Source organism: Acaromyces ingoldii, assembly GCF_003144295.1.
Source record: "Acaromyces ingoldii strain MCA 4198 unplaced genomic scaffold FA10scaffold_1, whole genome shotgun sequence".
In the NCBI taxonomy this organism is placed as follows: Eukaryota; Fungi; Basidiomycota; class Exobasidiomycetes; order Exobasidiales; family Cryptobasidiaceae; genus Acaromyces; species Acaromyces ingoldii.
The window spans coordinates 198,695-219,185 of record NW_020290247.1 but is presented as its reverse complement, the minus strand read 5'-3'; the positions used below and the strand labels follow the sequence as shown (position 1 = coordinate 219,185).

Genomic DNA, 20,491 nt, shown 5'->3' with positions numbered 1-20,491 from the left:
GCCTAGTCATCTGCGTTGTCAAAGACCTTGCCATCCTCTTCTTCTTCTTCTTCTTCGTCGCTGCAGCCTTTCGCCTTGCGCTTCTTCGAAGGCGAGTCCTCATTCTCATGGAATCTGCGCTTCTTGGACGGTGTCCTGCCGGGCGTGTCAGGTGCAGGGATTTTCCGTGTCGAGCTCTTTGGCTTCTCAAACTCGACTGCTGGTGCCTGCTTTGCCAGATTGGAGCAGAGACTGACGACGCGGGAGTTGATGCCCGACCCGGCATTGCTCGTCCATGGCTTCTCGTGTTGATCACGTCAGCTAGTCTGCGCGTGTGCATGGTCCAGACGCACATTCACGCACCTCGAGACCGGGCAGACGCTTCAGCTCGGCCTTGTGCGCCATGATAAGGTCCAGGACGCCGCGCTTGAGGATCTTGTCTTGTTCGACGGACCACTGGGTGGACGATGCGCTGGACTTGGCGGGGGAAGCTTCAGGCTTCACGGGTGTCTTTCTCTGTCGCAATGCACGCAAATGTCAGTCCCAGAGAGAAATACTACCTCGACCGTCAAAGCAGCTCACAGGCGTGGAAGGAGCCATGGTCATCAATCTCGACTACTGGCAGCCAAAGTGATCACTGCAGACGAGACGAGCCTGTTCATCACTTCTACAAGGCCCCTACGACGCCCGCCGCCGCTCCTCTCATCATTCATGCCCAGTAAGATTCGGCGTTGTGTATGTCATGACCGATCTATTGTGTCAGTCCGCCGTGATTGGCTTCCATTCAGCCCCAAGTCCAAACACAGACTGGCCCAGTACGTGTCTTGAGCAGCGACTATTGGCTTTCAGAGTGAATCTTGTCGCATGAGGCGCCGGCAATCTCGACGACCGTGCTGCAACAAGTGCAGCTTCGGCCAGTCGAGCAAGGTGCGCGGGTTCTACTACGCCTCTAGACTGGCTGTGTGCATGTTGCCGTGCGACTCGCCGTGGGCTCCATTTGTCTCGCGTGGGCTTTATTTTTAATGTTCAGCGCGTGTAGCGGAGCGCAGGTGCCCTTGCATCTCTTGAGACCAACTCACCTCTGCTTTGTTCACGTTGACGAACCAGGCTCATTTTTCAATCTTCCTCCCGCCTCCCCCCCCACAAGCCTCGTCGAAGAGGGCGAGATAGAGCGAAAAGGAGTCAAAGGAAGCAGGCGCAGAGAGGATGGTCCGGCCCGCAAGATTGGCTGCCCTGCTGGGCAGTCTGGTCCTGGGTTCATCGCTGGCGTCGGCGGCAGGGACGCAGGACCGACCTTTGCCCCAGAAACGGACATATGACTCGCACCACTACTATGCTGTCGATCTGCACAGTCGAGAACGCCATACGGACCCAAGGGACATTGCCGAAGTGCTTGGCGTCGAGCTCGTCGAGCGTGTAGGCGAGCTCGAGGGTGTCTGGCTCGTCCGGTCGGAGAAGCAGCTCGACATCGCCAAACGGGGCGCCGGAGTGGAGCTCGAGGGGGAGGACCGTGTACTGAAGAGATGGACAGAGCTGAAAGGCGACGGTGCTCAGCTAGTGACGAGGAGCGAAGCGCTTCATCCTAGGCACCTCGCCGCTGCCACGGCAATTCGATCCGTTGAGAAGCAGGTGCTGCGAAAACGGCATAAGCGCGACGTCATCTATTCTCCATGGGACACCCCTCAGTACTATCCCCAGGTCCGTGCTCCTATCCCGGGTCCGGAGCCTCAACCGTATCCGGATCCACTGCCCCCACCAACAAGCGGGAGCATCGACAAGATTGGCGCCATGACGAGCAAATTTTCTATCCAAGATCCCATCTTCAAGGACCAGTGGCATCTCGCAAACAACAAGATTAACGACTTCGACTTGAACATTACAACTGTCTGGGAGGATGGCATCACGGGCAAGGGCGTCCGTGTCTGCCTCATTGATGATGGCCTCGACTTCAAGAGCCCTGATCTCAAGGAGAACTTCTTCGAGGCCGGCTCTTATGACTTCAACGCCCACACCGCGTTGCCAGAGCCAAGGCTGTCCGACGATCAGCACGGGACGAGGTGCGCAGGAGAAATTGCGGCTCTCAAGAACGACGTCTGTGGTGTCGGCGTGGCCTATGGAGCCAATGTTGCCGGTGTCCGTATTCTCTCTGGACCCATCACCGACGTCGACGAGGCGGCTGCGCTCAACTATCGCTACCAGGAGAACCACATCTACAGCTGCAGCTGGGGCCCGCCAGACGATGGTCGAAGCATGGACGCACCCAAGGGCCTCATCGCCAAGGCTATTCTCAATGGTGTCCAAAATGGCCGAGACGGCCTCGGAAGCATCTTCGTCTTTGCCGGTGGCAACGGAGGCGCGTCAGACGACCAGTGCAACTTTGATGGCTACACCAACAGCATTTACAGCATGACAATTGCCGCCGTCGATCGAGAGGGCTTGCATCCTTACTATTCGGAGATGTGCGCAGCCACGATTGCCAGCGGCTGGAGCTCTGGCTCGGGCGATCACATTCACACGACCGACGTGGCATGGAATGGCGTCAATCGGTGCACGTCGACGCACGGAGGAACCAGCGCAGCGGCGCCCCTCGTTGCTGGTGTCGTCGCCTTGGCTCTGGAAGCGAGACCAGACTTGACCTGGAGAGACATGCAGCACATTGCTGTCCACTCGGCTCAAATGATCAACCCAGACGACAAGGACTGGCAAAAGACGCAGGCCGGCAGGCATTTCAACCACAAGTACGGCTACGGCATTATCGACGCAAAGAGGTTCGTTGATGAGTCGAAAAATCACAAACTGGTCAACCCTCAAGCTTGGATGACTGGGCCAAACATCACGATTCCCAAGGACCAGACATTCATTGGCGACGGAGGCGTAAAGAGTACGTTCACGGTGACAGAGGAGATGCTCAAAGGTGCCAACCTGGCTGCAATCGAGCACGTCACTGTCCGCGTCTGGATCACACACGAGCGCAGGGGTGATGTCAATGTTGAGTTGACGAGCCCGCACGGAACGAGGTCCGTCCTCGCGCGATCCCGGCGCTATGACGATGCCACGACGGGATTCCCAGGGTGGGGCTTCATGACACTCAAGCACTGGGACGAGTCGCCCGTCGGTGAATGGACGATGGAGGTGTTTGACAAGTCTCATCCGAAGAAGACGGGTAACTTTTGGGCCTGGGGAATGACGCTCTGGGGTGCCAGCATCGACCCGCTGAAAGCCAAGCCTTGGAACTTTCCCGAAGACTCGGTCGAATTCCACGAGACGCTCGAGGGCGCGCCAGCCACCACGTCGGTCCATCTCCCTCCCGGCTACACGCCCAACCCGACGGGTGCCGACGAAGCCAAGCAGAGGCCAAAGCCGACCGATCATCTGCCCGACGACCATGGCTCCGCGCCAGGCGAGTCTCACCAAGACTTTACGAATGGCAATGCGCCCTCTCCCGAGGCGGACACCGGCTACCTCTCTGGCCTGTCGAAAAAGAAGTCGACGTGGGTCTTTGCGGCCAGCGGCATCGTACTGATCTTTGCGGCGAGCGTCGCGGCCTTCTTTATCCTCCGAAGACGAAGGGCTTCTGGGCGAGGCGGGCGAGGCGGCAGGAGATCCGCGGGCGAAGGAGAAGGGTACGAGTTCATCCCAGGCGGTGATGATGACGATGAGGAGGACAATGTCGCCATGGCTTCGCTGGGCGGCGCTGGGAAATTGGCCCGGGCGGCCGCTGCAGGCGCCTCAAAGATCAAGGGCAAAGGCGCCAAGAGGACAAAGGAGCTTTACGATGCGTTTGGGGAGGCCAGTAGCCAGGAGGACGATGACGAGGATGATGCATTGGTCGGCGGTGGTCAACATCCGCAAAAGTACCGAGATCTGCCCGTGTACGAGGACGAGGAGGGTGATCAGAGATTCACCATTGGCGGTGCGGGAGGTGGAGACGACACCAACGACTCGCGGGGCGGACAACTGCTTTTCGATGCAGAAGAAGTCCACGACGAGAAGCAGGGAGAGTCAGAGGAAGGGAGCGGAGGCAGCGGAAGCTGGCAAGATGCCGGGGCCGAAGCAAAGGAGTAAAAGGGAAAGAGGTTGCCAGAATCGCAGCGCAGCACAGGAAGCAGCAGGAGCATCATCGCTTGCGTTTCCCCCATCTGCTCAAAAATGTGTGCAAATCGCAGTTACACTACTAAATACATTTCTTCGTTCTCACCTCGCTGCTGCTCCTTTTTCGCAAATTTCCCCTGCCCAGTGGTAGAAAAGGGATCTGATAGAATTACAACAAAGAATGGAAGAAAAAGAACACAGGAGGCCCTATTGTTGTTACTCGGCCGTCTCCTTGACAGCCTGGCCCAGGATCTCGTTTCGCTTCTTTGCGCCCTGGACCTCTTTTTCGAGCCTCTTCATCTGCTCGACGAGCTCGGCGACGCGCTCCTTTGCGCCCTGCCTCTCGCGTTTGACGCGCTCTTCGGCCGCTTTGCACCGCGCCTCGAGTTCCTTGATCCTCGCGGCCCACTTGCCCGCGCCTTCTCCGTACTTTGCCTTTGCCTCGCCCAGGCGGTCTTCGGCCTGCTGTGCCTGGTTCTGCGCCGCGACGAGCCTCCGCTCTGCATTGTTGGCGCGCGTCGTCATTGCGCTCAGGCGATTCGCTTCGCCGGGACTCGTCGAGGCGAGGTTGGCGCGGGTCCGCAGGCTCGCGAGCTGCTGCTGCAGCTCGCCGTTGGTCGCCTTTACGCTGTCGAGCTCCGTCTGCTTTGACACGACTCTCGCGCGCCACTGGGCCTGCTTGTCCGTCGCGTTCTTGATGGCCACCTCGAAGCGGTCAATCTGGCGGAAGCGGCCGTCCTGCTGCCTCTTCAGCGCCTGGATCCTCTCTGAGAAGGACTCCTCGATGGATTTGGCACGCTTGTCAAACTGCAATTGGACCTCGTTGATCCGTTGCACCCGGCCCAGCAGGCTGTCGTGGAAGACGGCAAAGTTGGTGAATGGCTTGAGCTCCGTCGAATCTCCCTTCGACGACGAGATCAGGGCGGAAGACGATGCAGGTGCGCCGGCCTTGCGTGGTGTCCCGGCCGGAGAGGCCTTGGCCACCAGACCCGCGCCGAGGATCTTGCCCATCATCTGGTAGACAGTGAGCAGGAGCATGTTCCTCTCCATGAGCTTGTTGTTGTTGGCCTGCTCAACATGCATCAGTGACCGCTCCTCCTTGTTGAGCTGGTCCTCGAGCTCCTCGACCTTGGCCCGTTGCTGCCGCAGCTGGTCTTGAGCCTCTCGCAAGGAGGCTTGCTGCGCTTCCCAGCGCTCAGAGAGGCCAAGACGGCCCTGCGATTCCGAGGCGAGCTGGCTGACGGCGTTTCGATGCTCGGCATTCAGCAGCCTCAGCTGCTCCTCGCGCTCCCGGATCGATTCTTCGCGCCTCTCGACGTCCTTTCTCGCACGCTCAAGGTCCGCCTCGCACCGCGATAGGTCTCGCTTGAGGCGGTCCATCTCCAGCTCGAGCGAGTAGCGGTCGTTTGAGTGGCTCTGCCCAAGCCGCTGGCTCTCGGACTCCTTGTTCCTCAGGGCGTCCTGCAGCTCCTCGACGTCGTCCTTCTTTGCCTCCAGGGCAGCCTCGACGCTCTTGAGATCCGCTTCGAGCGAATCCATCTCCCTTTCCTTCTCCTCCATAAGCCCTCTCCACTTCTTGTCCTCTTCGTCGAGCCGCTTCTCCAGCTCCTCTTCGGCATTCTCGCGCCGCTTCTCCTCCTCCTTGAGATCCTCGATGGCGTCCTCGACTTTTTCGTAGAGCTTCTCGAGCTCGGCCTTGAGGTCCTTGCGCTCCTGCTTGAGCGAGTCGACGTCCCTGCCAAGCTCCCTGGCCTCTTCGGACGCGTTTTGGAAGTCGTGCTGGACGGCCTCCATCTGCGACTGCAGCTCGGCCTTGTCCTGCTCGGCGGCCGTGAGCCGTTCGACGAGGGCGGCCTCGCGGCGCTCGCTGCGCTCCTGCGTTTCTTCGAGGTCGACCTGGAGCTGGCCGAACTCGGCCTCAAGGCTGTTGAAGTCGGCCTTCATCTCCTCGATGGCCTCTTCCAGGTCTCGTACCCGATCCGCGTGCTGGTCAGAGAAATGTCAGTACGGGAGAGAGTCGCAGTCAGAGTGGGAGGTTACAACTCAAAACACACCTCTTGAAGCTCGCGGTTCGTCTCGCTCAGATCGGCGTCTCTCGCCTTGAGGTCCTCCTTGAACTCGCCAATGAGCAGCTCCCGCTCCTCTGCGTCCTGGCGCATCTTCTGGATGTCGTACTCGAGTGCGTCGAGGTCTCTGTTGAGCGCGTCGAGCTGGTCGTCCTTCTCCTCGAGGGCCGCGTTGGCCTGCTGCAGCTCGTACTCGGCGTCGGCCATGCGCGTGTCGTCCTCGTCGCGCTGCACCTCGAGCTGCTCCACGAGCTCGGTCCTCTCCTGCGTCTCGAGCTTGGCGGCGGCCAGCTCGTCGCGCAGGCGGTCGTTTTGCGCACCGAGGCGCTCTGCGACGGCGTCTTCGGCGTCGCGGATGCGCTGCTCCACGTCGTCTCGCTCGGAATGGACGTGCTCGAGCCGTCGCTTGGCCACGTCGAGCTCGCGCTGGAGCGCATCCTCGGCCGACTGGCTCGCCTGCAGCTCGTCCCGCAGCTGCTCGAGCTCCTGGTCGAGGTCGGAGCGGCCCTGCTGCATCTCGTCGAGCCGCTTGACCACCTGCTCGTTTTCCGTCTGCGCCCTGGCGAGGTCCTGCTCTGCGTCCTGCAGCTCGCGGCGGAGCTTGCGTGCCTCGGCGCCGTCGGCCATGGAGCGCGACGACTGGTCTGCCCGCGACCCTTCGCCCGCTTCGAGCTCCTCGATGCGGGCCTGGTAGTCGTCGCGCTCCCTCCTGAGCTCGTACAGTGCCTCCTCGTGGTCGTCGCGCTGGTCGTCGAGCATCCTCCGCAGTCGCTCCACCTCGTCGTGGTGGTCGCCGCCGCCGCCGGCAGAGGCGCTGCTCACGTCTGCGTTTCTCCGCTTGAGAAAGTCAACCTCGTCGTCGGCCCGCTCCCTGGCCTGGCGCTCCTCCTGGAGCTGCGTCTGGGCCTCTCTTAGGCTCCTCTCTAGCTCCAGCTTCTCCTCCGTCTCGCGCACCGGGTCGCGGTCGCCCCAGCGCTTGAGCTTCTTCTTGTTCTCCCGAATCACCTTGTCCTGCTCCCGGAGCACCTGGCCAAACTGCGCCTCTTTGCGCTTGAGCACCTGCCGCTCCTTCATCAGGCTCACGACGCGGTTCTGCGACTCGGTCGGCGTCATGTTTTGGCGGTAAATGTCAATCTCAATCTTGAGTTCGTTGTTCTCGGCCTCGAGCTTGCGCATCTTTGCCTCGGCGTCCTTGAGCGAGATGCCCGCTGCACTGCGCCGGCCCATTGCCGCTGCTGTTGCTGCCGTCGCTCCCCCTCGCCCCCCGCCGCCAAGAGGAGGCGCCGAGGCAGACTCGTCGTCGTCGTCAAACGTAGTCTCTGCATTGGAGCGCGACAGATCGCGCCTGACGCGCTGCAGCTCTGCCTCGCTGTCGTCGAGGCTGTCCTCGACATCGTCGGGAATAGCCTCCTCGTCGTCGGTGATGCGCACGCCGTACCGCCTGCGCGCCTGCTCCCTCTGCCTCGGCGTCGTCGCGCCTGGTCCCCCCTCGCTCGGCTTGCCGCTCTGCTGCTGCGGCGCAGCAGCCTCGGGCCCAAGCGGCGTCGAGGCCCGCCGCAGCGGCGAGAGCGTCGGCCGCTTCGGGGGCTGATTGATCGCATGCGGCCCCAGTGGAGCGCTACCACCGCCGAGGGAGATGCTGTCCTCTGAATCCAGGCCGGGCAGCCCCGTCCGGAGCGCGCTCGCGTCCGTCGCACTGGCTGCCGTCTCGTCGGCGGACCCGCCCGGGAAGCCCGCAAGGGCAGCGAAGCGATCCGACATGTCGCCGGACTGCCTCTCGCTCTCGCTCTCTCTCTATGACTCTTTGTTGTTGAAGAAGAAGCAAGTTGGTTGGGTTGAGTCGAAATCAACACCTGCCTTTAGCGCTCGGCCGCGGTTTAGACTTGGGGAGCGCGTCACTTTATAGACACGTGCGTCCGCCTGCCTGGGCCTTGACAAGGGTGCCTCTCTAAATGCTGCCCGACGACATAACTTGTTCTTCGGTGAACAGAAGAAGTCTTTTCTCAATGCATACTCTCGCTCAACCCCGTGAGATGCAGTGGGAGTGCAGGGAAGGGAAGAATGAGTTGAAATCAAAAAAAGAATGGGGGAGAAGAGAGAGAGAATATACATGTCTGAGGAGGCCCTACTTCTTCTTTGCATTGGCCGCCGCAAACGCAGCCGAGCTGCCCTTCCAGCTCTGGCCATCCTCTGGCAGGCTCGTGCCGCTGCTGCTGCCGCCACCGCCACCGCCACCGCCGCCACCGCCGCCGTTGCTGCTGCTGCTGCTGCGCGAGTGTTTGGGCGGGGGCAGTGTTGTTGCGTTGGACAGTGGGCTGGGCCGCGCCGTCGTCGATGTGCCTGCAGATGACTTGTGCAAGATGGAGGAGGATACATTCGACGCGGGCGGCGCTGCTGCTGCTGCTGCCGCTGGCGAAGACGCAGAGGTAGAAGCGGGAGGCGCAGGCGTGGGTGCCGGAGACTGAGCCGAGGCAGGCGTGGTCGCCTGCTTGTTCACCGTCGATGCAGACGCAGACGGCAGGAGCGCATCGCCGCTGATCGACGTCGTGCTCGGCAGCTGGCTCTGCTCAAACGTGACCCAGCTCGCCTTGGCCATCCATGGCCTGCCACCCAGGCTCAAGATCTCCCGGCCGGAGCGCAGCCAAGCTCGGGGAGGCCGGGCCGCACCGGACTTGTCGAGCGGCGCGACATTGAGGAAGCCAGTGGGGATCTTGGGCGGCGCGAGGATGCTGTGGGCCGTGCCGCCGCGCGCCGAGGGCATGGCCGGGTACCGAATGGTGCCCCGTGGAAGATCGCTGGACCCACCGCCGCCGCCGCCGGATCGGGTTGGTGCGTCCTCGTCGACAACAGCCTTGCGGCCGGCCGAGGAAGCGGTCGGGACCATGTCCACGGAGCCTGCACGGGAAGAGGAGGCAGCAGCCGCATTGCCATGCCCGGCCAGGGGCGACTCGGAGCGGTTGCCAGAGGCGGCGTCGTTGGCGAGTGCCTCGCGCGAGAGAGACGACTTTGGCCGGGCGAAGCTCGAGGGCGTCGTCTGGGCCACCTTGGTCGGCGCTGACTCGCCCGGATGCTTGTACACTGGCTTCTGGTCCCTATTTTGCCCAGAATCATCAACGATGAGCCCGGTATACAATACGGACATACGATCTGCACAACTCACATCTTGAGGCCCTTTCGCCAGCCCCTGCCTGGGCCCGTGGCGCCGCGTGCCTTGAGGCTCTTTCGCCGCTTGGCCGCCGGCAGCGCCTCGATCTCCTCGAGCGTCAGGTTGCTCGAGTAGCTCCGGCTGGTGGATGTGCTGCGCGGCGCAGACGAGGGTGAGCCAGCTGGCGCGGCCTTCTTTGGCGTCGTCGATGCGCTCCCTTTCCCTCCTGTGCCCTTGCCCTTGGCCGATGTAGCTGCTGCCGTCGCTGCTGCCGAGACAGACGGCGAGCGCGAGCCCACGTTGGACGAGCCAGGCGGGGGAGAGTCTTCCTCGAGCTCGTCAAACTCATCACCTGCCTCTTCTGTTCAACGAGTCAGCCTTCTTCTTCTCTGCGACACATATATGCATGCATGCATGGAACTCACCATCGCCGACCTCGCTGCCCATGGCGCTGCTGGTGCCATCGGCAACGGAGCTGGCCCCCTCGGTGGGTGCAGACGAGAGCCGGTCCGAGGCTGCGGCCGCGTTGGGGTTCGGCGGCAGCTTGAGCTTGATCTTGAACGAGCTGGCCATCGTCTGCGTTGGTGGATGATGAAGCCTTGGCAGCTAAAGGAGCGAAAAATTTAGGGCGAGCGAGCGCCAGGGCGTCGGTCAGTCAGTCAGTCATGCTCGGAAATCTCCACGTCCAAAAACTAAAAAGCAGCTACGCGCGCGCCTGTGATCTATAATCACTGCCAATCTTTCACAGAGAGAGACAGGGCAACAACGACGATGACGACGACGCTGTCGGCCTTTGGCGTGCCTCTTGAGCCTCGTCCTGCCTCGTACGCCAGGCAGGCAGCTGCTCCATCAAGGCCGCTGCAGCGCACAGAGGTCGCCCGGCTGCTGGAGCGCATCGAGGCACGGCTCGAAGCGCGCGACGACGGCGATGCATGGAAGGGCGCCAGCCTCGCCGTGAGCCTGTACCACGCGCGGGAGCAGGTCGAAGCACTGGCGCACGACGATGCGCAGCAGCGCGGCCAGGGATCGAGCTCCCAGCTCCTCACGAGCACCGCTGCGCTCAGGGTGAAGCTGCAGCGGCTCGAGTCGACTTTTCAGTCGAGACAGGCAGTGGTCGTGAACACGGTGAGTCTGCTCCTTCCGAAGCGAAACACTCTCGAGGTACCCTCTCGCTTGGTTGTCGCTCATTCTTTTGCTTTTCAGAGTCCCCACTCTCGATCACTTACATCGACGCCAAGTGCAAAGCGCGACTTTCTCGTCCGAGGGCTCATGGACGATGATGACGATGATGACGACGATGGTGACGACGAAGAAGAGGACATCGATCCGCGAATACTCGCTCGAATCAGGAAAGTTCAAGCCCCTGCTCCTGTTTCTGCTGTGACGACGTCGACCGAGAAGGAAGAGGAAGACGAGGAGATGGAAGCGTACGAAGCAGCCTCGCGGGCTCGCCAAAAGGAAAAGCAGGCCACTCATGCCAGCGGGCCAGGGAAGGACGACGACGACGACGACTACGGGACAAAGGAGAAGGGCAGCAACCAAGAAGAGGAACGGCCGACGGCGTTGCAGTCCGACCGCTCGCTGCAGGACTCGCTCTCGGGCGAACTGCTGCGCATGGCGGGCACCCTCAAGGCCAACTCGCTGCGCTTCGCAGATGCCCTCGAGCGAGACCGCAAGATTGTCGAGGAGGCCGGCTCCAAGCTCGAAGTGAACCTGACGCTCATGACGCGCACCCGTGGGAAGCTGGGCGAGTACAGTAAGAAGGCCCGAGGCATGGGCTGGCTGACGCTGGGAAGCGTCGCCGTCGTTTGCATCAGCTGGGTCATCATGTTCGTCGTCATCAAGTTGACATGAGCAATTTCTATTCAAATACGCGGCTGGGTGCTACACATGGTACTGTACAAGTGGTGGTGGTGATGGGCTAAGGTCAGTATCAGAGTCATCCCTCGCGCCAGGGGTCGTGGGGCGCATAGGCGAAGCGGTCAGCAACGGGCAGCCACGGGCCGTCGTCCTCGGTCGGCAGTCTCTGGTGCGCCACGTCGGGCCTACGCGGCAGCTCCAGTCGATCTTCATGGACGACCTGCCACTTCTGCCCCTGCTCATCGTGGCCCGGCATCGGCTTTGAGTACCGTTTGATGCGCTTCCGCAGCGCCTGGTTATGTGCGCTCGACGACGACGATGCTCGCCTGCGCCAGTCTGCAAAGGACTTCTTGGCTAGCACGAGCGACTTTCTCGCCTTGCCCCTTCTCGTTTCCTGCGGCGTCTTGTCCGCATCCACGACTCTCGACCGTCTCGTTGGCGTGTTGGGAGTGGACAGATCGTAGGCTGCGCCTCGTTGACCTCTCTCGATGAGTTGTTGGATGGCGTCAGCTGAGTGCGTATGGTCTTCGGCTTCCGGAGCCTTTTCAACCGGCACGCTGTTTCTGGCATCCCACCGAAAGTTCTCGTTGATCCCACCAGCACTCGTCGACGTCTGCGAGAGCCCAATCTGGCGACGAAGCTCCTTCATCCGCCGCTGCTTCTCCCTCTCCTCCATCTCATGCTCGATGCGCTCGTTTTCCTCGCGTGCTCGCCGCCGCAGCAGCTCGTTTCGCGTTGTCTCGTCGGGGATGCCTCCCGAGAATGCCTGGAGGACAGACGAGATGGGCTGCACGGTCGCGTCCTTCGAGTGCGAGGCGGACCTGCTCAGGACCGAGGGGCCCCGGTCGAGTGTGACGGCTCCATAGGCCCTGGACCGAGACTTGGAGCGGTCGAGGTTGAAGTTGACGCTGCTACTCATGCTTTCGCTTCTCCGCGGTCCCGTCGCCCCACCCAGCGAGGCATCACGGAGCTGGATGCTGGCGAGACGCTCAACGACTTGCTTCCCAGACGGTCTGCGCTTGACGCTTCCGATCCCGCTTCCTCGCTTGCCCTCCGATGAGCGCATGAGGCCCTTTTCGAGCATGTCGCCGCCGCCGCTGACGCCATCGTTGCCTCGCTTGGCAGCGCTGAGCAGCCTGGCGCACCCGCGTCTGGTGCTCTCCGCTTCGTCTCGACGCTTGCGGACCAGGGACCTTGCCTTTTTGCCGCGTGGTCCAAAGACGAGACCGAGGAGGACATTGATCACGCCTATCCAGAAGAGGAGCCAGAAGGCGACGAGTGGGAAACCGTCCTGGAAGTGCGCAAGTAGACTGACGGCGATAAAGGCTTGCATGAAGCCGAGCGGCGCCGTACCGTGCGATGAGCCGAGGAAGGAAAGGTGCTTGGAGACTAGTCTGGCATGCCACCGACCCAGTGTCATCTCTGCCAAATTTATTAGCGAATCCATTCGATAGGTTGAGGTGTGGAGCCGACTCACTCACCACAAAGAGCGCCGACGAGACAGGCAGCCAAAAGGATAGTCCGGTCGAGAAAGAGCCAAAAGATGCCCCAGGTCGAGAGGGGGATGTCGCTATCGGGGACGTATTCGCATCCCTGCAGGTCCTCGTCGTCGAGCCCATGATTGTAGGAATGCAATGCTTCGACATCGCTGCGCATGAGGACAATGATGCCTGCAAATGTCAAGCAGAGGAAGACGATGGAGAGAAGTCGGACGACATTGAGAAGGAGGAAGACGTACGCTTTCATAGGCAACATCATGTCCGAATGTAGTGCCAAGGTGGTGGCGATGAAGGAGACGAGAACATTGACAGTATCTCTATATTATTCACTCTTCGACTACTTTCCCATCTCCTTTGTCGCCGACGCCTTGTCCTCCTGAGTTCAAGACAATGGGAATCCTTTTCACTCGACCGTGGCCCTTTGTTCTCTGAATTGTACGCCGATTCTCCGTCCTTGCCGCTACAAAGGGGCCCAAGCACAGGTTTGAAACGGCGAGACCTAGCCCCTCGAGACTCTCTGCTATCCCAGTCCCAATTTATCCTTCCCATCGCTCACCATCAACGATGGTCTCCTTCCGAGCATGTCGGGAGGAAAGGGAGCACAAGCATCATCTGACTTGACGCGTGGCAATTGTCGTTCTGCAGTAGGTTGGCGCGTCAAAACAAAGGCCGAGACAGGTTTAGGTGTTGATGTTCCATTTTTGTTCTTTGCGTTTTCTCATCCATCGCTCTTCCCTCTGCATCTCCGTTTGCGCGCGCGCACGTCACCGCTCCTTTGCCTTTGACGAGAAAAGGACGCAGAGAGAGGCTGGAAGCTAGCAGCAGCCTCTGTGAACGGCGCGCCGACAGATATTCCGCAAGTCGCGAAGCGGCATCCAGCATGAACGGCGGCGGCCACGCCACTTCGTCCTCCCTGGACTCGGCCGGCGTCCCTCCCGGACAGGGCCCCAGCACCTCGTCGTCCTACCCCGCAGTCCCTGGCCGGCCGCAGATTGATGCGAAAAAGAAGCTCGTCGTCGTCGGGGACGGAGGCTGCGGAAAGACAGCCCTCCTCATCACCTATGTGCGTCTTCTTCCTTTTTCTTCAAGCAGCGCGCTCTGACTGACTGACGAGAACGGTCGTGGGTGCAATATCAAACAGGCAGAGAACCGGTTCCCGGAACGGTACATCCCGACAGTGTTTGAGAACTACGTGCCCCTCGTTCGCTTCGAAGGGAAACTCATCGAGCTGGCTCTCTGGGACACGGCGGGGCAGGAGGAGTACGACCGGTTACGGCCCCTGAGCTACCCCGAGACAGACATTATTCTCATTGGCTTCGCCGTCGACTACCCAGTGAGCCTGGCAAATGTACAAGACAAGGTGAGAGGCAGCATAGCAGAACAGCATGGGGAAGAAAAAGAGGCAAGAGGCTGAAAGAGGAAAGCCGAGCAGTGGTATCCCGAGATCAACCACTTTTGCGAAGGCGTCCCGATCCTCCTCGTCGGCCTCAAGACGGACCTGCGAAGCGACGCACATGCGCTCTCGATGCTCCGCGCCCAGGGCACGCAGCCCATCACGCCCGAGCAGGGCCGGGCCGTCGCAAAGGAGATCGGCGCGGCCCACTATGTCGAATGCAGCGCAAAGGAGCGCACCGGCGTCCAGGAGGTCTTTGACACCGCCCTCAGAGAGGCCTGCCGGAAAAAGTGGAACAAGCGGAGAGTCGTCGGGGGCAAGAAATGCTTGGTCTTGTAAAAGGAGAGAACACAGCCTACCTCCTCCTCACCGACTCGTATGTGTACTGTACATAGTAGTAGGCTCAATTCTTGCAAACCACACCATTCTGCAAGCATTCAAAGAGGAGATCAAGTGTCCATTGAGAGAGTGTGTGTGTCTGTGTGTGCGAAGCAATAGCAGGAATGTTATAGAGGACATAGCTACTGTATTATCGGTGATATGGATCGCTGCAATTGGCCGTGAATCTGGTCGGGGTATCCTATCTCCATGAACATGGAGGCTGAAAAACTTGAATCTAGAAAAGAGAAGGAGAAGGCAAAGGAGAAGGCAAAGGAGAAGGCGAAGGACAAGGCGAAGGACAAGGCAAAGGACATCGTTACAGCCAGACGCGCCTCTTGATGCCTTCGATGAGCGGCGCAAACAGGCTTGCATTCTGCTTTGCCTGGGCCAGGCTCTGGATCGTCTTTTCCGTCACGAAGCCGTCCTGTCCGTCCTCGTCTGCGCTGCCAGACAGGATGCACTCGTCGAGGATCAAGTCGACGATGCGGTCCACGATTTCGTGGCCGCTCCTTGGCGTCGGTCCATCGTCGTCGTCGTCCGATATCGACGCCGCCTCAAGGGCCTCGCGCCGCTCCATGGCCGTCGGAGCAGAGGCAGCGGCGGCGGCCGTCAGGGAAGAAGAGCGTGACGACGAAGACCGCGGGCCAAAGCCAAATAGGCCCCTGGACCGGCTCGAAGCCCTCGATGACGAGGATGACGAGGACTTTTGCTTGCCAACGGCAGCATCTCGGCGGACCTTAGTGAGCGTGCCAGCGAATTCGTCCGAGACCGCTCGGAAGGCCAAGAAGCTCGTCGCGCCCTTGGCGTCCGCAACCTTCGGCACGTTCTTGATCGAGGCCGTGTTCACGCGCGTCTCCTCGTTCAGGAAGGAGACGACGAAGCCCCAGTGGTCCTCGGGATGGTAGCCCTCGTTGGGCGCGAGGAGGTAGAGTCCCTTTTGGATACCGACAACATCGCCGAGGAGGATGCGCGAGAACTCGACGAGCTTCTCGGCGGTAAAGTCGTAGCCGCAGCAGTAGATTGCCTTTGTTGTGAGGAGCACCACCTTTTCTTCTAGCTTGCTGCTAGCGATACTGTTGGGCTCAATGGTCGAGAAGAGCGTCCACCCTGCGAGGAGCGTCTCTTCGGGCTTGTCCGCTTCCAGCACCATGGCAGCACACGTTTCAATAGCACTTGCACGGACGCGACGCAACCGATGTCCTTCAGAGGGGTCCTGTGCTGCCAAGTCGTCGTTGTACCGCTCCAGCGCAGACAGAGACAGCTGACCGTACTGGAAGTCGGCTACGGTCTGCTTGAAGAAGTCGCTGACCGCACCCTGAACCATTCGGTAGACGCTTGCCGTGGCATCGTCTGTTTGACGTCAAGGACGAGTCAGCAAACACTTCATAAGTTTATACCTGGCAAAAGACACCCACTCATCATGCCAATCAGATTACGCTTGCCGGTCCTCGTGAAGTCGCCCTTGAGGGCTCTGGTGCCTGCGTAGATCTGCGAGACCATGTCGCCGTTGTTCGCCCACGAGTCATTGAACGCAAAGTCGAACGCTTCGTCCTTCTCGCCCTTGGCCGATGGAATATCGAAGCCAAGCCTCTGCAGCTGGACCAGGAGCATGTGCCTGGCGAAGGCCGACTGGACGACATTGGTTCGATCGAGGCAGTCGAGACACGACACTCTGAATGCGCCCCTCTGCCTCGCAAATGTGCTCCTCTGGTTGACCTGCTGACCCTGGTACTCGGTCGTGGTGACGCTGGACCAGAAGCAGTCCATCTCCTCCATGACGTCGTCTTTGACCTCGTCCAAGAGCTTGCGGACATTCTCAAACTTCATGCCCGCACACTCCTTGTGGAAGTCAAAGGAGCGGTACTGGACCTCGTTGGGCCGTTCGAGCTGCTCGACGGCGTCCTTGTATGCCTGCGTGATCTGGCCTTCCTTGCCCTTTTGCTCGGCCAGGTTGATACAGATAACCTTGCCATACCGCTGAACCTGTACGTCAAAGTGCCTTGAACAGGCCTTTTTGTTCTCTGCTGCGCTGCGCTCCAGCACGGGAGGAGGCTTGAGGTTGAAGGGATTCTGGCTCCAGTAGAGTGGAATACTGCCTCGGAACTGGACAAAGGTCATGAGGTGTGTCTGACCGTTGCCACGCTTGACGTAGAGGATCTGCTCCGTCTCGACGTAGTTGGCAACCTGGCCCTCGTCGTTTGTGCCTCGGCGTTGGTATCGCAGTCCGGCTCGCTCCTTGGACCTCCTCGAGATAATGAGGAGCTGCGCCTCAATGCGTTCCGAAGACGCTGCCTCCGAGACGGCGTCCATGGCATCGCCTGCGACATCGGCGCTCACGGGAGGGCTGAGCGAGTTGATTTCGATCGGAAGCGGCGTGACCTGGAAGAAGCCTTGCATCAGAGGGAGCGCCAGCCCATGCAAGCCAGCATCGACAAAGTCGCGAATCAGGTGCTCGTTGTGCCAAAAGCGACGATCGGCCCGGCGCCAGAGTGGAAGGGTCGGGTGAGGCTCGAGAAAGGGGACCGGATTGCTCTTCGTCGCCGTCGTCGAGCCACTCCGAGCCCTGTTTGTCTTGTCCGGCTGCGCATTGACCTTGTTGAGCCGGAGCTCTTCCTTGCGCTGCAGAGGCGTCGTGAGGTCAAAGTCGTAGGAGAACCACATCTCGCCCCTCGAGTACTGCCTCGCCGTCTCCTTGACGACCTTTTCCTCCAGCTCGGCCTTTGTCGCCTCGTGCCAGCGCTGATCAGCGGTGAGGACGCGGTTGTCAATGGTGCCAGTCTTTGCCACTTCTTCTTCCACGGGCAGCACAGCCTGTACAACGGCGGGCTGGGCATCGGGCAAGCCGCCGGGCGCATCGACGTCGAGCTTCAGACTCTGAGGTGCAGTGGCATCGTCGGAAGCAGACCGGGACCTCTTCACAACCTCGTTTGCCCAAGGTCCGCTTTTTGATGGCTTGACCGTGGCCGACTTGTCCTTGATGCTCTGGAGGAAGGACTCTCTCGGGACGATGCTGGGCGTGACGACATCGTCTGCCTCGCTCTCCTCCTCGTCATCCTCATCCGAAGATGAAGACTCGCCAGCGGCGGAGGAGGCAGCTGCGGCAGCGATCTTCTTTTCTGCTTCAAGTCGCGCAATGACTTGCCTCTCTGACTCGGCTTTGAAAACATCCTTTGCCCTTGCGTACGAAAGAGGAATGGGCAGTACGGCCGTGCTCTTGTAAACCGGCATGTCGACGTGCACAAAATCACCAGCAAATGTCCTCGAGGTGATGACGAGAAGATAGGCGTCTATAGCAGGATCGATCATGAGCTCTCGCTAGCTCTTGGCCACTCGTTTCGGGGTGCACGTACCTTTAAAGAGTCTCTGAATGCCCACGATGCCGTAGCATTGGATCTCGAGGGCCGCGTCGTCGCCGAGCAGGCTCTTCACCTCGGCTGCATTCACTCGCTCGGGCTTCGCCTGCTTGGACCACGGGAGTCTGGCTCCGTGGCCGCTCTCGGCCGCCTGAGCACCCTTTTTGGCCGAGGCGACGTCCTCGGCGATGCCGCTGAGAGACGGTCTCGGCGAATGGGTGCTCCTCGTCGAGCGCTTTCCGTCTTGTTGCGCCTCGCTCGACGATGGCGTTGGCCTGCTGGGCAGGATCACGAGGCCGCCACGGGTGCAGTGGAGCGACAGAGATCGCTCGGGCAAGGGATTGGGAAAGGGAGGAATGGTGAATTGGGCGCCCAGTGGCCCACCACCGGCCGCCGAGGTGGTGCTCTGCCTCTGCAACCCTCCTTCGCTGCTGCCGCCGCCTGCGGATCTCGAGCCATCGCCGCCAGACATGGGCCGCCGAAAGAGGCCCTTCATCTGTGCGTTCCACGTCGCTCGCCTTTTCCTCTCAATCTGTTGATCAGTCGGTCCTCCGTCGTCGTCGTCAGCCTTTTCTTTCGTCGACGACGTGCTACTAGGGCCCTTCTCTGACAAACATCCCTCTTGGACTCGTTCAAACTCAGGAGTAGCGCGCGCGACGCACAGATCAAATATCAACCGCTAGAATTGAGGGGGTAAAACGACTGTGGGCCATACGCCCCACGTGTTGCTGATGATCTCTTCGGGTCAACCAACCTCCACTCTTGGGGCATAACCTCTCTTCATTCAACTCAATCAGCGGAACGAGAGCGATCGCAGCAGGCACCCACGCGACGAGAAGCACCATGGCAGACGAAGGAACGCAGCCCCTGAGCGGCGCCGAGGCGCAGCTGCTCGAGGCACAACAGGCCCAGCAGGCGGCCGAGTCCCAGACGGGCACGCAGCCCATTGCACGCACCGCCGCGACTCAAGACCCCACCGTCGTCGATCCGCGCTTTGACAGGGTAAGCGTCTTCTTCCTAGCTCTTTTGTACGGAGAGAGAAGGTCTCGCTGACTATGTGAGGGTTGAAACAGGACGACCTACGACAGGGAAAGCCTGCACCGGCCGTCCGAAAGGGATACATGCCCAGGAAGATCAAGGTGCGGCGCCCGCGTCACCTTAAGGGCACGCCGTTCAAGCAAAAGGGAGTTGCGGCAAGCGGCGCGGCCAATGAAGGCGCCAAGACGGACGAAGAGGCCGAGGAGGCTGACCTGACGGACGATGTGAGCCCGCTTATCCCCAGTGCATACAGAGACCACCCGAGCTGACGTGAGACCATGCTCAAAAAGGAAGTTGAGATCGAGGAGGAAGAGGTGGGTGACGTGGCTGGTCGTCCTTCGGCAGCTTTGAGCAGAGATACTAACAGGCTGCTGCTTCACAGGTGGAGCCCGAGGAGAAGGAAGAGAAGAAGAGCGGTGGACTCCTCAGCAAGATTACTGGCAAGTAGCAACACTGATAGTTTGTCGTCGTGTAGAGATGTACCGCATTGCAACGAAGCGCATTTTGCTATGAGCCCGGTGGTCCCTCTGCCTCTTTATCAAACAATGATCTTCAAGGTACGAACGATGTGGAAAATTACAGAAGGGGAAAAAGAAGAAAGACTACTCAGAGCCTTCCAGTGGCTACCTCGTTCCTGTAGCGAAGAGGGTCAGCGGAGCGTATCTGAAGTATGAGAATGGCGTGATCACTCACTTCATCCGGAGAATCTCAAGGTAGGGGAAATACATGACCAGCTGTGGCCCTGTCAGCGTCCGTCTCTTCTCGCTCGCGAGCGGCTCTCTTGTCTCACCTTGTTGCTGCCGTAGCAATCCGCCCTCGCCTTAGGAGCGACGCGCTTCGCGAGCTCGGTGGCCACCTCGAGCGTCTTTTTCGCCCCGCCCTGCTCGCCCTGCGCAGGCGCGATGATGTCGATGATGCGCTCCGCGAGGGCCTCTTTGGCGCCGAAGCGGTGCCCCTCGAGGACGACCTTGCGCATAAGCACGTTGCTCGTCATCTTCGACGACAGTGCCGCATACAGGCCGGGCGGGATCTGAGCGCCAAAGTCGATTTCGTTCATCGAGAGGTAGCCCTTTGCGCCATTAAAGACGCGGTAGTCGTGCGCCATCGCCAGCCCAAAGCCCGCCGCACTGTCTCTCACGCTCAGCCAGGGATTACGTTTGGCAGGGGCAGAGAAAGTAAGTGAACTCACAACGCATGCCCGCCAATGGACGCGACCGTGGGGATAGGGAACGAGAGGAGCTTCTCGTAGACCTTGTTGAGGTGCGTGTCGAAGAAGTTGGGGTCTGAAATAGCATTTTCAAAGTCGAGCCTGCCGTCCTCGTCGTCAGTCAAAGAGTCACACCGCCAGCAGGGCACGGAAGCTTAAACGGAAGGGGAAAAGCCTACGCACCCGTTCGAGTAGAACTTGGCACCCTCGACGATCTGGCCCGTCGTAACGAGGGCCGCACCGCCCTTTTTCTCCTCGTCGGACAGCGTCCGGTCCCACTCTTGCTCGACATGCTCCAGCGCGGCAAGGATCGCATCGAGGAACTTGTGCGTGAGCCGGTTGTCGGGCGTCTCGCCGCCAGTGAAGGTGACGGTATAGATGATGGGCGACGAGGAGGATCGCTCCAGTGTCAGGAGGGCCTTGCCATCCTTGGGAAAGTTGGTCGTTGTCATCACTGCAGAAGATAGGGACCTCTGGC

The 20,491-nt window shown here is 60.4% G+C and overlaps 9 protein-coding genes across 9 annotated transcripts; 4 read left to right on the top strand and 5 right to left on the bottom strand.

Moving 5' to 3' along the window:
- Positions 1-2: 2 nt before the first annotated feature.
- Positions 3-579, bottom strand: FA10DRAFT_282386 (hypothetical protein; the record flags this gene model as incomplete). The annotated part of the gene is made up of 3 exons (XM_025523771.1): positions 3-278; positions 343-495; positions 562-579. 3 exons carry the CDS (start codon positions 577-579, stop codon positions 3-5), a joined length of 447 nt encoding a protein of 148 aa, XP_025379898.1.
- Positions 580-1,040: 461 nt separating this feature from the next.
- Positions 1,041-4,260, top strand: FA10DRAFT_263457 (hypothetical protein). Its single transcript, XM_025520229.1, has one exon. The coding sequence runs from the start codon at positions 1,186-1,188 to the stop codon at positions 4,042-4,044; it is 2,859 nt and encodes a 952-aa protein (XP_025379897.1). The 5' UTR covers positions 1,041-1,185; the 3' UTR covers positions 4,045-4,260.
- A 3,931-nt stretch (positions 4,261-8,191) lies between these two features.
- Positions 8,192-9,961, bottom strand: FA10DRAFT_298168 (hypothetical protein). The gene is made up of 3 exons (XM_025524566.1): positions 9,708-9,961; positions 9,298-9,643; positions 8,192-9,229 (listed from the first exon to the last, which is right to left on the bottom strand). Exons 1-3 carry the CDS (start codon positions 9,853-9,855, stop codon positions 8,263-8,265), a joined length of 1,461 nt encoding a protein of 486 aa, XP_025379896.1. The 5' UTR covers positions 9,856-9,961; the 3' UTR covers positions 8,192-8,262.
- Positions 9,962-10,327: 366 nt separating this feature from the next.
- On the top strand, positions 10,328-11,179 carry FA10DRAFT_2997 (hypothetical protein). Its single transcript, XM_025524753.1, has 2 exons — positions 10,328-10,407; positions 10,521-11,179. The coding sequence occupies exon 2, from the start codon at positions 10,552-10,554 to the stop codon at positions 11,134-11,136; it is 585 nt and encodes a 194-aa protein (XP_025379895.1). The 5' UTR covers positions 10,328-10,407; positions 10,521-10,551; the 3' UTR covers positions 11,137-11,179.
- Positions 11,180-11,221: 42 nt separating this feature from the next.
- Positions 11,222-12,897, bottom strand: FA10DRAFT_282381 (hypothetical protein; the record flags this gene model as incomplete). Its single annotated transcript, XM_025523770.1, has 2 exons — positions 11,222-12,564; positions 12,624-12,897. The coding sequence occupies 2 exons, from the start codon at positions 12,895-12,897 to the stop codon at positions 11,222-11,224; spliced, it is 1,617 nt and encodes a 538-aa protein (XP_025379894.1).
- Positions 12,898-13,394: 497 nt separating this feature from the next.
- On the top strand, positions 13,395-14,490 carry FA10DRAFT_273583 (putative RHO1-GTP-binding protein of the rho subfamily of ras-like protein). The gene is made up of 3 exons (XM_025523174.1): positions 13,395-13,704; positions 13,783-14,001; positions 14,074-14,490. The coding sequence occupies exons 1-3, from the start codon at positions 13,522-13,524 to the stop codon at positions 14,371-14,373; spliced, it is 702 nt and encodes a 233-aa protein (XP_025379893.1). The 5' UTR covers positions 13,395-13,521; the 3' UTR covers positions 14,374-14,490.
- Positions 14,477-18,420, bottom strand: FA10DRAFT_246564 (hypothetical protein). The gene is made up of 3 exons (XM_025519415.1): positions 17,766-18,420; positions 15,831-17,702; positions 14,477-15,765 (listed from the first exon to the last, which is right to left on the bottom strand). The coding sequence occupies exons 1-3, from the start codon at positions 18,262-18,264 to the stop codon at positions 14,732-14,734; spliced, it is 3,405 nt and encodes a 1,134-aa protein (XP_025379892.1). The 5' UTR covers positions 18,265-18,420; the 3' UTR covers positions 14,477-14,731.
- Positions 18,421-18,516: 96 nt separating this feature from the next.
- Positions 18,517-19,378, top strand: FA10DRAFT_263453 (hypothetical protein). The gene is made up of 4 exons (XM_025520228.1): positions 18,517-18,770; positions 18,842-19,030; positions 19,097-19,120; positions 19,189-19,378. The coding sequence occupies exons 1-4, from the start codon at positions 18,612-18,614 to the stop codon at positions 19,252-19,254; spliced, it is 438 nt and encodes a 145-aa protein (XP_025379891.1). The 5' UTR covers positions 18,517-18,611; the 3' UTR covers positions 19,255-19,378.
- A 34-nt stretch (positions 19,379-19,412) lies between these two features.
- FA10DRAFT_282377 (ClpP/crotonase) lies at positions 19,413-20,465 on the bottom strand (the record flags this gene model as incomplete). The annotated part of the gene is made up of 5 exons (XM_025523769.1): positions 19,413-19,440; positions 19,500-19,540; positions 19,597-19,933; positions 19,996-20,115; positions 20,197-20,465. The coding sequence occupies 5 exons, from the start codon at positions 20,463-20,465 to the stop codon at positions 19,413-19,415; spliced, it is 795 nt and encodes a 264-aa protein (XP_025379890.1).
- Between the last annotated feature and the right edge of the window lie 26 nt (positions 20,466-20,491).